At 37.3% G+C, this 13,981-nt stretch overlaps 2 protein-coding genes across 2 annotated transcripts; both read left to right on the top strand.

The window, feature by feature from the left end:
* The first annotated feature begins 644 nt into the window (after positions 1–644).
* On the top strand, positions 645–1,691 carry LOC108952550 (G-type lectin S-receptor-like serine/threonine-protein kinase At2g19130). The gene is made up of 2 exons (XM_065148128.1): positions 645–1,010; positions 1,092–1,691. Exons 1-2 carry the CDS (start codon positions 645–647, stop codon positions 1,689–1,691), a joined length of 966 nt encoding a protein of 321 aa, XP_065004200.1.
* An 8,170-nt stretch (positions 1,692–9,861) lies between these two features.
* On the top strand, positions 9,862–13,175 carry LOC135586019 (receptor-like serine/threonine-protein kinase SD1-8). The gene is made up of 7 exons (XM_065149712.1): positions 9,862–11,181; positions 11,263–11,385; positions 11,461–11,597; positions 11,696–11,906; positions 11,991–12,228; positions 12,305–12,455; positions 12,544–13,175. Exons 1-7 carry the CDS (start codon positions 9,876–9,878, stop codon positions 12,844–12,846), a joined length of 2,469 nt encoding a protein of 822 aa, XP_065005784.1. The 5' UTR covers positions 9,862–9,875; the 3' UTR covers positions 12,847–13,175.
* The last annotated feature ends 806 nt before the right edge of the window (positions 13,176–13,981 follow it).

Here is a 13,981-nt window from a genome sequence, read left to right as displayed (position 1 = left end):
TAAGGGACCGTCCATAAAGCTAAGCGTTCTGCAACCAAAGGGTTTTCGTCGCACGTCACTTGGCTATGGACACCAACATCTTCTCTCTTCCGGTCCTTCTTTCCCTTCTCTTCTTCTCTCAACCTATCCATCGCTCTTCGGCCAGCGATACCATTTCTATCGGTCAATCTCTCTCTGGAAGCCAGACGATGATCGCCAAGGAAGGCAACTTTGAGCTGGGCTTCTTCGCTCCAGGTAACTCCGGCAACTACTACGTAGGCATATGGTACAAGAAACTCCCGGGGCAGACTGTTGTTTGGGTGGCAAACAGAGGCAACCCCGTCTCCAACGCCTCCGGTGCAGAGTTGCGTCTCTCCGATGATGGCAATTTAGTCGTCCTCAACAGCTTCAAAGTCCCCGTCTGGTCTTCCAACTCTACCATATCAACCTCGAACGCCACCGTGGCGGTCCTTCTCGACACCGGAAATCTTTTGCTGAAAGATGGGTCGAACTCGTCCACTCTATTCTGGCAGAGCTTCGATCATCCCACCGACACATGGATGCCGGGAGGATGGCTTGGAGTGAACAAGATCACAGGCGAGTACCAGAGCATCACCTCGTGGGAGAACCCGGAGAACCCTGCGCCCGGGCCGTTCGCTTAGTGCATGGACCCTGACGGTTCCAACCAGTATGTTATCCTGTGGAATGGATCTGAAATCTATTGGATTTGCGGGCTCTGGAACGGCCAGCACTTTACCGGAGTCCCTGGAACCACAGAAAGCACTGCGTTCAACTTCACCTTCGTCGACAACAGTGACCGGAAGTTCGCTACGTACACGATCACCGATAGTGCTTTCATAACTCACTACGTGATCGACTCAGCCGGGCAGAGCAGGCAGTGGTACTGGCTCAACACGACCCAGGAATGGCAGACAGTCTTCACGCAACCATTAGCTCACTGCGATGTCTATTCTCTCTGCGGTGCCTTTGGCATCTGCAACCAGAAGAGCTCCCAACTCTGCCAGTGTCTGGTTGGATTTGTGCCGACTTCGATCCATGAGTAGCAGCTGAATGACTGGAACTCAGGATGTAAAAGAAGAACTGGATTACAGTGCGGGAATCGAACCTCGGACAACGGAGAGAAAGATGGATTTCTGTTTATGCCCAACGTGGGATTGCCTCCCAACCCAAGGAGATTGACGGCTGGAAGTGATAAAGAATGCAAAGCAGCTTGCTTGAGCAATTGCTCGTGCACCGCATACTCCTTCCAAAATGGATGCACGATTTGGAGCGGGGCTCTTCGGATCCTTCGGCAGCTTGATGATGGTGACAAAGAGGGTGGTGGTCCACTTTACATCCGCCTTGCCACCACCGATCTCCCCAGTTCGAGCGGTAGTTCTCATAAGCTGACTACAGGAATCGTCATAGGAATAGCTGCTGCAGGAGTCGTCATCTCTTTTTTCGCCGTCTTCGTCCTAATTTGGGCTTGTCGAAGAAGGAAAATAACCCAAACGTCAAAGCAAGCAGATGCTTCTTTGATCCCATTTCCATACAGCGATTTGCAGCGTGCCACCAAGAACTTCTCTGAGAAGCTGGGAGGTGGAGGCTTTGGCGTTGTCTACAAAGGCACTCTGCCAGACTCGGCCGTGGTAGCCGTGAAGAAGCTCGAAGTGTGCTCAGGCAGTGCGAGAAGCAATTCTGAGCAGAAGTGAACACACTGGGTGCGGTTCAGCATGTCAATCTTGTTCGTCTTCGTGGCTTCTGCTGCGACAGAGACGAAAGGCTTCTGGTCTACGAGTACATGCCCTACTACAGACTTCGGCATGGCGAGGATTCGATACCCCTCCAAGGAAGATGACCTACTGCAGACCAACACTAGTTCTCAAGCTGAAGCTTCACGGTTAAAGACGAACACCTTTTATGGTAGCTTTATGCTGCACTCTTCCATTCCAATGCTTACATACTTCAAATCGTAATAGACGTAATTAAATGTTTGTCTATTGATCAAACTATATACAGAGAGAGAGAGAGAGAGTACTCTAGAGAGAGAGAGACTCTCTCTCTCTCTGTCTCTCTTTCTCTTTCTCTTCGTATCAAATTGGCATGAAAGATATGGTTGAAATAACCAGCAATTTTCAACATAAAGTTTGTCATGTCAAATTATTCAAGGCCTCAATCAAGCTGTGGATTTCTGATATCTTACTGCATTTTGGTCCGAACTTGACCTAAGACATATCATCTGGAGCTACTGTAGTAACTTTGTTTAGTCTGAATCGTTGACTTATAATATTAAAATTAAAATTAATAATAATATACACATCAAATATGTATATATATATATATATATATATATATATATATATATATATATACACGTCAAATAATTTTTATAAACAAAACTTATAATAGATAAGTAGGCCCATTCCTTGATTACCACTATCTCATCGTCAAGCAAGCCTCTTTCTAAAAATAATTTTTTTAAAACTCTGATTTCTAATTTCCACCATGATGGTTTTAATATGCTTTCATTTTTCTTTGACAATTATCTATTGGTAAGAAAAGGATAAGAATTTGACGAGCTAAATAATTATTAACTCCTTTTTGTCATTGTTTTTTTGTGATATTTATTTTATCAGTGATTATGTTCGATCATGCAAGTGTTGTGATATATTATAATACTCATTACTTTTATATTATTATTATTATCAAGCGATAGTTTTGAATAGTATATTCATTAAACTCTTGTAACGAAAGATGTTGAAGTGTAAATCACTAGCTTAAAATATTTAAGTTAAAATTAATGATATTATACTTATCAAATCCTGATAAATCAATCTTTATCTACTTTTAATATAGATTAAATTTAAAAAAGCATAATAAATCATTAATCTCATTCAATCAGATCACCCAAAATTTCATCATGAATGACTATACAAATCTTATAGATATATTATAGTCATGGATATATATATATATATATATATATATCCATGACTATAATATATATATATATATCCATGAATATATATCCATGACTATACAAATCTCATGGATATATTATAGTCATGGATATATATATATATATATATATATATATATATATATATATATATATATATATATATATATATATATATATATATATATATGACAATAACTTGAATGTTAATTGGCATGCCAAATCATACTTTAATATCCAAAACATATATCAAATTGCTTGTAGATGAATAGACTCCTTAATGTTGAAAGTCCTTGGAATTGTAATGCCACGGCCAATGGAAAAGTAAGGAATAGTACAACACTATAATCCAATAGGTGAAAGGCCAAAACCATAATAAAATCTTCTTCAGACCATTTACCACATAAGCCAATCAATAATTACTTCACCCATAAAATATTCGTAATTTATTTAATAAATTAATTATATAATTTAGTCAATAATTGATCCATTATGCATTTTCTGTATAACTCTAAAAAATTGAGAGATAATGATATGAGCAATTAAGACTTAGTAAACATCGCATACCAATCAAAATTTATCATAAATATATTTTTAAAAACATATAAACTCTTTATATGTTTTTAAATTATGTATTGATATCAAATATTTTCTTTATGCCCATATAGTTTATAACAAAACTTAAATTTTATATGTATTTTAGAATCATAAGCATTTTAGAATCGTAACTTGTTGAAATAAAATGCATGAATACTTTTCATAATGACATACATATATTTTAAATCGCATAAAATACTTATAATACTTTTCTGATTAAGACACAAGTAAATATATTTTTATAATAAAAAATATATGTATAGCTATTGTCATATATCAAAGCATAAAATATTATGTTACAAAAACTATAATTTATATAAATGTAGTTAACGGTTTATAAACATAAATATGGTTAGGGTGTACATATTAGAATAGAAGTCATAGTAAAATCAATAGCTACGATAATGAAATATTGCTTAGAATTATGCTTAACTCCCATGATATAGGTAACATGTTGGTAAGGTCTAAAAGAAATTAGTTCCTAAAATATATTCTAATGTATAAACCCTATTAGCAGGGTCCAGATTATAATCATGCTAGTTAGGCAACTATCATGTCACAAAAAATAAAAATATTATATTAATTATTTTTTTTAAAAAAAATAAAGTTTAAATATTTTTTTAATATTATTTCAAAACTGATGCAATCATATATCATTTTTAAAAAAAATATAATATTAGATATATATATATATATATATATATAAATTTAAATAAAAATTGTCTAAAAATTTATAAAATAATAAATAGCAGTTCAAGTTATATACTTTCTCGAATTATCAAAAGTTAAATTCCTTTGCAATAATTTTAAATAACATAGATTTGTAAGACACGTCAAGCGTAAGCATTTATTGATTCCAAACATATGTATTAATACTTACCCAAATTAGATACTTACCCGAGTTACATAACAACGACACAAGCATATAATTTTGTTTTATGTTCTTATTTTTTCATCATATATCATTTTTTTTTTAATTTTATTCACGATTTAAATATCAAATTAAATAAGAATATCAGGATTCATCAATCGGGAATCCAAAATGAAAATCTAATTTATTTTTTGAACTTATCTGAATTCATCTTTATACCTAATCGAATCCTCTATATATTTTCTCTAATTGTTTATTTTCTTTTCTTTTTCACCTTTTTCTCTTTTCTCTCTCTCTCTTTCTCTCTTTTCTTCCTTGCTTCTTCTCCCTCTACCGTCCCGTCTCTTCTCCTTTTTCTTCTTCTCTTCCTTCTCTTCCCCCCGCTCCAAATTTTCTTTCTTTCACAACTCTGTCATCAGAAAAGGCCAAGAAATTGTCAAATGCTTCCATTATTATTTTGAACCCGTTGACCTCGGATGATAAATCCCTGTGATCTCCCGTTGACATTCTCATAGTTTCAAAGTCGTCGAGCACAATGCACGGCTGTGCGTGTGAGGGCCACACGTACGGGTGCTCCAAGACACGCATGCATCTTCGCCATGGCGTGCAATGTTATATATAGAACACCCGCACTTTGATCTGTTTCACATTATATGGCACCGGCCACAGTTTAGCCAACATCTCAGCTTCTTATTTCCTCCTCCAACGTCATTAGCATTGCTCTCACCTCTTACTTATCCTTAAAGCTAGTGACTAAGATAAGGCTGATGAAACGGAAGAAGAAACAAACAATTATAATAGCTTTGTGCCTCCCCCACAAAAGTCCTCTCCTAATTCACATATTCTCCGCCACCATATTAAGCTTCGTGGGTTTTGTTGCCCACGAGGAAAACATACTACTCATTGATAAATGAAGTGTCACGCACTTGGATCAATTTACGTAGCATGTTGACCTTAGTCCTCCTTATCCCTTCCCTTTGGATCAATCTTCCCAATGAAAAGGAAAAGGTTTTGATAGTGGTTTTATAAGATGCTCGATATAAATGTATTAGGAGGAAACTAAATCTCAATAAACGAAAGAGTATCTTGAAGAAAAAAATTTCTAATAATTATGTTTGATTCTTTTATAAATATTTTATATTTATGTGAGAAAAATTAGATAATTACTTTATGATTTATATGATAGGATATATAAGAGAATTTGTGCTACGTAGAAAGAATTCAATGGTTTCGTAATTGATTATATGACAGAATTTAGCTTTTTTTTATACATTTATGAATAAGAGTTGCTGAACTACTTATTAGAGTTCCTTGACTCTCATTTGATCAATTTTGTCTCCAGCCTTGAGCATAAGATCATTCGCGGTATGTATCATTTTGATTTTTCCCTTGAGATCTGATTTTAAAATTTTTCTTTTGATTTTCTTCTAATCTATTTTCTTTTCAAGAATATGTTCTAAAGTTTCATTTAAATATATGTTTATTTTTTATTCATAAATAAAAAATGAGTTCATTAATTCATCAAACAATATACTTGTATACTTAGCTTCTTCTATAGTAGTAGAAATCATATCAAATTTTAGAGATAAACTTTGTAAAAAAAAAATTTATTATAATTTAATCTTTTATATTTCATTTGATTTATAATATAAGAGACTTTTGAGAAAAAAAATCAGTGATAGATTTAGAATCTTTCATCATAAAAGTTTTGAATTTATGTCAAAAAATTTGAAGCTTTATATCATAAAAGTTTGTTCCTCTTAGCATACTTTTTAATATTTTTCAACCTTCCGTTGATGTTGATGCCATCAAGATTCGAGAAAATAAGGACTTATATAGTATATAGAAGGTTCTTGCATCTTTTTGTTTGTTCTCATTCATTTGATATTTTTGATCTTTAGTAAGTAATATTAGGATCTTGTAAATCATACTCAATAAATTTTTTTATCAAATTTTATAATCATTATGAAATAAATAGTTTTTATTTTAATAATCTAAAATAATAATTTTCACCTTTGATGATAGGAAGAAATTGATTATGGACACTTAGTCCAATACTTGTCATTTTCCTTTTTTGTAATATATTAATTTTTTTTAATCACATACTCCTATTAGTCTTTTTTCAAACCAAGAAATCACACTTACTGGTTTTTCTTTTTTTTTTTACATAACTTTAGGTAGAAGGGGAAGAAAGAATAAAAGAAATCGAAGTACTTTCAAACTATAGTGCTTTGGATTGATGGAAGAATACATATTTATATTAGTTAAAAGATAGAATATAAGTTTTTAAAATAATAAAAAGATATACTATATCCCAATAAATCTTTTTTTATCATCATCTATTTATTTTAATCTATTTTTTTATTTTATTTAATTCTAATTATTTAAATTAATCTTATCAAGAAAAAACTTTTATCTTTTATATTGTATATCAATTACTTTATAGTTTTGATCATAATTGTAACATTTCTTTTAGATATGGAGTCGATGGAAAGAAGGTTAAGGGCCGGAAGCAGTGGATGGGTCAACGAAGCAATCGTCACTTCTTGTGGCCAAAGTCACGAGACGCACAAAGTTGGGACCTTCGTGCATTCAAGAGCGACCAGAAGACAGACCAACGTTGTCGTCGTCGATCGTGGTGATTGATGGTGGGCGATGAGAGTGCTCTCTTGTCGTAACCAAGACAATCAACTTTTGTTACGGCAAGAGTGTTTGGCAAAAGATTGAAAAGGAGTGGAGAGAAAAAAAAAAGCATAATTTAAAATATAAAAAATTATTAAGAAAATCTTATGACAATCCTGTCTTAATTTGACTTGGTGGGCTATTAGAAGAGACCACACTGTTTGGACTCATTGCAATCTTATCTAAAATACATATCTTAAATCAATTAAATTCTTATTAAAATATCTCCTAAATCAATAAGACTTATCTTAAAGACTCTCACACAATGCTAACATATCTAAGTATAAGTTTGTCCTTTCAAAATAAAAAATTCTCCAATGACATAAAAATATTTGCAGCATTCGAACTTGCTCTGATAGATCAAGTTCTTCGGCATGATAACTATAGGTTTGTTAGAAAAAAAATTTTGTCTGAGTCTATTGCTTGAGTGTTTATCGGATCTATCAATATATTTTTTAAAAATATATAAATTCTTCATCTTTGATCTCTCTTAATTAATTTTTTTGTCTGATTTTGGTTTCAAAATTTATAGGTTCTTCAACTTCAGCAAACTTACATCTTTCAAAAGTTTCAAATAAACATGCTACCTTTCTTGTTGTAACTTTCTCTAAAAATCTGATGCATCACTAGCATTAGATTTCAACTGAACATTGGTTTTAAGCGGATTCAATCGTCGATTAATAACTACTCCATACAACTCATTGTCATCATCCAATACTATAATATCATCGTCTTCATCAATATAAGTCAGGCCAATATCAACTTCTGAACTAAACTTGAAAATATCAAAAATATTATTTTTTTTATCTAATTTGTCATGATCTGTAATATCTTTATAAGCATCGAACCATTTAAGTTTATTCTCGTACCTCACCTTGATCACATAATCACATTTGGTTGGTGCATCACTGATATAGATTGACATGCAAAAGGTAAATTCTCAGATTTAGTATCTCCGCCTACTAATAATTAGCTTGTTGATGCTGCTTTTTTAAATAGAAAAATCTTATAATAATAACATCGAAAATTCCTCTTACAATAACCTTCAGTGTTACCTTCGATGTTTCTTTGATTCTGATCATCTGGTTTATTGTTTGATCTATCATGTTTTCTTTTCTTTTTCAGTTTAGTTAGAGATATGGATTCATGGAAATCATCTATGGAACAAACCGGAGGGTTGCCTCCCGGCTTCTCATTTACATAAAGGATTGTACTGAAATCACCTTTAATCGAACACATTGCGTAAACAAAAGGATAACACAGCCTGAAGATACTCTTTGAAAATATTTAATTTACTTTGTATGGCATTCCCAATATAAGTATTTTTGAGATTTTTTAATTTATCCTCATGTGATTCTAAAGAACCAAATAATTTACTAACATATAAATTAGATAGATCTTTTTTTTATTGTTCAATAGAGCAACTACATTGATTAGAAATTAATTTACTATATCTTTTCATTTGATTTACTTTCTTTCTTGCTTCAAGATCTCCCAAAACCTCCTTAAAATTTATTATAACAGAAATTTAAAAAATATATTATCTTATCAACTACTACTCGAAGGGAATAATCCGTTCTTTAATCTTCCTGAGAAGTTTTAGTTACATCATAATCTTCTTCGATGGTCTATAGTATATTTTATTACATAAATTAAAAAAAAAAATTACTCTATATCAAATAATTGTCTCGATCGAAATCGATAAAAGTCCCATAAGAATATCACATAAATAATGGTGTGGATGAAGATTGCTGACTTTACGTAATTTAGTCATATATATAATGATCTCACGAAGACCTTAAGTCTCGAACTAATCTTGCCGGAGCAAATGATGCGTCTGCTTCGACGACTTAGTCGAGTAATTCCACAGTAAACATCTCAACAACGTGATCATGTCAAGCTTCAAAAGTCATATTCCGTGTGCCAAAACGTTGACCGTAACCTACAATTTGAGGGTCTAATCCATCTATCTTAAAGAGCGATTTAATATAATTAGAGACTTTTTTTTTTTAGATAAGAGAATGATTTAAATTTTTTAATTAATTTGAAGTCGACGTCTACTTCAACAGTTGAATTGACGTCTACTCGGCAGACGTCTCAGACAAAGAAAGTCAAACTTTTGAATTGACCGAGTGAGAAACAAAGAGAGAAAAGTCAGTGGTAAATAAATAATAATGCTAATACATAATACATGTTAGTCTCCTACAAATTAAAACATTATTTCAGGAAACACAATCGAGCAGCCAACTGCTTGAGCAGAAAATAATTATATTTTATGAAAACATTTTTTCCCCTTCTCAATTTTGAAATTTCCTATATAATGAATGACCATCACGAGTCATTTTTAGACTGACAGTAACCAAATAAATTTGTTTTTCTTGTAAAAAAAAAAAAGATATTGACAACACAAGAACATAAAATAATGCTGTGGACGAAGATTATTGTCCTTTTCCATAATGATTTCACGAATAAGTCTGACAATGATCTTGCCGTAGCAAATCATGCATCTGCTTCGACGACTTTGTCGACGTAATTCCACAGTTAACATCTCAACGTGAAGATGACTATTATTTCATTTACCAAAACGTTCGAGACTCTTTCTATTGGACACGAGGTTGATTTTAAATTTTTTAATTCATTTGAAGTCGACCTCTCAAGTTAAAGTCAAACGTTTGAATTGACCGAGTGAGAATCCAAGAGTAAAAAGTCAAAGTCGTAAATAAATAATAATGTCCGACAAATAGGGGGCCTTCGAATGTGTCTGAAACTTAGCACTAGTGATTGGTGATGCCCAGGAGGATGACCAAGGCCTCGGTGCTTCTCTACCTTCTCACTGCTTCTATCCTCTGTTCCCCCGCCATTGGAGGCGACACTGTCACACCCAACCGACCTCTCGTCGACGACGGAGAAACCAGCTTAATTTCCGCTGGTGGCAGCTTCGAGTTGGGCTTCTTTAGCCCCGTCGGTTCTACCAACCGCTACATCGGCATATGGTACCACCGCATCCCGATCCAGACCGTGGTCTGGGTTGCCAACCGCCAGCGGCCGGTCACCGGCCGTTCCGGAAAGCTGTCCTTGGAGACGGACGGAGCACTCGTGATCACCGACGGCAAGAACTCCACCGTCATCTGGTCCTCGGGCCCGCTGGCCCTTGGGAACCCAGTGGCCCGGCTCCTCGACAACGGGAACTTCGTCGTGGAGGAGGAGGGCAGTGACGACGATCCGAGAAGCTTTGCGTGGCAGAGCTTCGATTTCCTGACGGACACACTTCTGCCGAGCATGAAGATCGGGTGGAACCTGACGAGCGGGCTGAACCGCAACCTCACGGCATGGAGGAGCGTCAGCGATCCGGCGCCGAGCAAATACGGCACCGGCTTCGACGTGCACGGGGTTCCGCAGATATTTCTGTGGTCCGGGAGCCGGCGGTACTGGCGCGGGGGTTCATGGAACGGCCGCCAGTTCAGTGGCATCCAGGAGATGAAGACCGACAACGTGTTCGACATGGTGTTCGTGGGGGACGCCCGCGAGGTCGTGTACTCGTTCTACATGCGACAATCCTCGGTCGTCTCGAGGTTGGTCATGAGCCAGTCGGGCATGCTGCAGCGTTTGGTGTGGATCGAAGAAAGTGAGATGTGGAGCGTCTTCTGGTTCGCGCCCAACGACCATTGCGACAACATGTTGTCGCCCTGCGGCCCCTACGGCGTCTGCTACCCCAACGAGTCGCCGAAGTGCAAGTGCTTGCAGGGGTTTCACCCCAAGAATCCCAGGAGCTGGGATCTCAGGGACGGGACGGACGGCTGCGTAAGGAACACGGCGTTGGACTGCCGGAACGGGACCGACGGGTTCATCACGCTCAGCAGCGTAAAGATACCGCACACGTCGACGTCGATGGTGGACAGGAGCATGAGCCTGGAGGAGTGCGAGGATTTGTGCCGGAGGAACTGCTCCTGCAAAGCGTATGCCAGTGCCAACATCAGTGGAAGTGAGAGCAGCAGCGGGTGCATCATATGGACGACGGAGCTCACCGATATCAAAATGTACGACAGTGGTTCAGGACAAGATATCTATGTCAGGCTGGCGGCTGCCGACCTTGGTACGTTCGATCACTTTAGATCGCAGTCTGCGTGACGAATTGATCTGTTATTGACTTCACGAGACGACGTTTATCTTTCAGGATCTGAATCAAGCCAGTCTCACCGGAATCATGTGGTCGTGATCATCATCGTAGTCTCTGCTCTGGCAACCTTTTTCCTGCTTTCTGTTGCTTGCTTCGTTTGGCGAAGGAAGAAGAGAAGAAGTACCATCAACGCTTGTCATCTCCTTCTACTTAATTTGTGCGAGATACTTATTACCGGTTCAATTTGCTTCACAGATCGCTACATTGACGAAGAAACACACGAACAAGACTTGGACCTACCACTATATGATTTGGACACGATATCAGGCGCCACCGGCAACTTCTCCAAGGACAACAAGCTTGGTGAGGGCGGTTTTGGTCTAGTATACAAGGTATAAACGAGCTCAACAGGGTGAAGCTTCGCCAAATTCTCTACTATTGACAATCGATGTGCTTCAAGTTAACTGGCCACTGAATGCGATGACTACAGGGTAAGCTGCGGGAGCTACAAGAGATAGCTGTGAAGAGGTTATCCGAGACATCGACGCAGGGCCTGGCTGAGTTCAAGAACGAGGTAACGCTAATTGCCAAGCTACAGCACCGTAACCTCGTCCGGCTTCTCGGTTGCTGCATCCAAGCAGGGGAGAGGATGCTGATCTACGAGTACATGCCCCACGGAAGCTTGGATTCCTTCTTGTTTGGTTAGTTAATCTTCCATTCACTACTTCCATTTTCAATCTTAGCTCGCTTAGCTGAAGAATGATTGATGCTGAATCTGTAATCAGACAAGACTAAAGGGGCATTGTTGGACTGGCAAACACGGTACAACATCATCGTGGGGATTGCTCGAGGCCTTCTGTACCTCCACCGTGATTCTAGATTCAGAATCATTCACAGGGATCTGAAAGCTAGTAACATCCTTCTTGACAAGGATATGAACCCCAAGATATCGGACTTTGGCATGGCAAGGATGTTTGGAGGGGACGAAACAGACGCAAGAACCAGGAGAGTCGTCGGGACGTAGTACGTGCCAACTCTACATCTTATCTCACGGTGCACATGATGTGAAGCTCTCTTATCATCTTTCCTAACAATGCAGTGGATACATGTCTCCCGAGTACGCCATGGACGGAATCTTCTCGGCGAAATCTGACGTCTTCAGCTTCGGTGTTTTGGTGCTGGAAATCGTAAGTGGCAAAAAGAACAGAGGAGTCTATCAATCTGCACACCACCTAAATCTTCTAGCACATGTAAGTGCACCAAAATGTCATCTTTTACATTATACTTCCACTTCAATGCATTCATAATTCTGAACCTTAATTACGAAATCGATTTCAGATATGGAGTCTTTGGAACGAAGGTAAAGGGTTGGAATTAGCGGATGGGTCAATGGGGCAGTCGTCTCTTTCCGTGGCAGAAGTCATGAGGTGTATAAAGGTGGGACTTTTGTGCGTTCAAGCGCGACCAGAAGACAGACCAACGATGTCGTCGGTGGTGGTGATGTTGGGCGGCGACAGTGCTCTCCTACCACAACCAAGACAACCAGGTTTTATCAGTGCATCTGAAACCGATTCATCTACGAGCAAGCAAGACTCGTCCACAAACCACGCATCGATGACGACGATGTTGGAAGGCCGATAGTGAGCTGGAAAGCTTTTGCGAGGGTCAGAAAACGTTTGTGTACACTAAGCATTTTGGTTTTGGCTTAGGATTGATGTGAAGACTACTCCGAATGCAAAAGCTCTATGAGTTCAGATTCATGGGAATTAGAGAAGAGTTTATAGTGAATATAATAATAATTGGAACATATCAAGACTTCTTCCTGCCTCCATTCGTCCCACCCCCATCAAGCGGTTGGAACATATCAAGACTTCATTGAAGTACTTTGTTTAGCTTGACGATGAAAGACTATTAATATAGTGACAATCATGGAGTTCTTACCTCATTAGTAATTTTTTTTTATCGCCTTCTCCGCTGGCTACTTTGTAGAATTTTCTTACTAGAATTTGGTCTTTGCCTTCAGAAAATTCTCTGTCTTCTTCTGCTTCCTCTCCTCTAGAAGGAGATCAATCCTTAGTGGTTGAGTCTCAATTGAGGATGGATTCTCTAGAAGACAATGGAGGATCAAATGTTGACCCTTGGATTTGAATACAGTATTAACCTGACTAGAAAAAGTCGTCAGTTAACCGATGCCGAAGACGAAGGTGGCTGACCACGTCGTGTCAACACATGCCAAGCACGTGATGGACCCGGTGATGTGTCCACCATCGCATCTACTTAGAATCGACGGTCACGATGCTTCAACAAATGTCGTCAAGCCCTAATGGTGTGTCGTTTAGTCTAATGATTGTCTTGGAAAGATTGAGAACAATTTGGCTAAGTTTCATCTTGGCACAAATAATTCATCTAATGTTGCCATTACACATTTAACTACTCTCTATAACCTTCAAATTATATTACTTAAATAAATTAACTACAATGGTAGGCTAAGGCTAAATGTAGACGTAGGAGAAATTTTATCAAAGGAATTTATTTAAGATACTAAAACCATCATGGATATGTTATGCAATCACTAGTATTTTTTATCTTCTTGTACTCGGCAAAATTTATCCTCTTTTCCTAGATTACCTATGGAAGTCCCCATTAATTAAATAAACCTTTCACTTTAGAGGGAATCCCGTATGCTGTGAAGTCCATGAGAATGGGCAAAAGCCTTCGGCTTCATTGATTCACAAGCGAATTTTATAAATCCTACTAGTCTTCTTTTTCCAATCAT

This window comes from Musa acuminata, chromosome BXJ3-4 (assembly GCF_036884655.1).
Source record: "Musa acuminata AAA Group cultivar baxijiao chromosome BXJ3-4, Cavendish_Baxijiao_AAA, whole genome shotgun sequence".
In the NCBI taxonomy this organism is placed as follows: Eukaryota; Viridiplantae; Streptophyta; class Magnoliopsida; order Zingiberales; family Musaceae; genus Musa; species Musa acuminata.
Note: the sequence above shows the minus strand (reverse complement) of the source record. Positions and strands in the feature narration are given on the sequence as shown.

Coding starts and splice junctions, on each gene's coding strand:
- LOC108952550 (XM_065148128.1), top strand. CDS start 645: ATGGACCCTGACGGTTCCAACCAGTATGTTATCCTGTGGAATGGATCT. Junction 1,011..1,091: donor CCCAACTCTGCCAGTGTCTG/GTTGGATTTGTG, acceptor ACTGGATTACAG/TGCGGGAATCGAACCTCGGA.
- LOC135586019 (XM_065149712.1), top strand. CDS start 9,876: ATGCCCAGGAGGATGACCAAGGCCTCGGTGCTTCTCTACCTTCTCACT. Junction 11,386..11,460: donor GCGAAGGAAGAAGAGAAGAA/GTACCATCAACG, acceptor TTTGCTTCACAG/ATCGCTACATTGACGAAGAA. Junction 12,229..12,304: donor AGGAGAGTCGTCGGGACGTA/GTACGTGCCAAC, acceptor CTAACAATGCAG/TGGATACATGTCTCCCGAGT.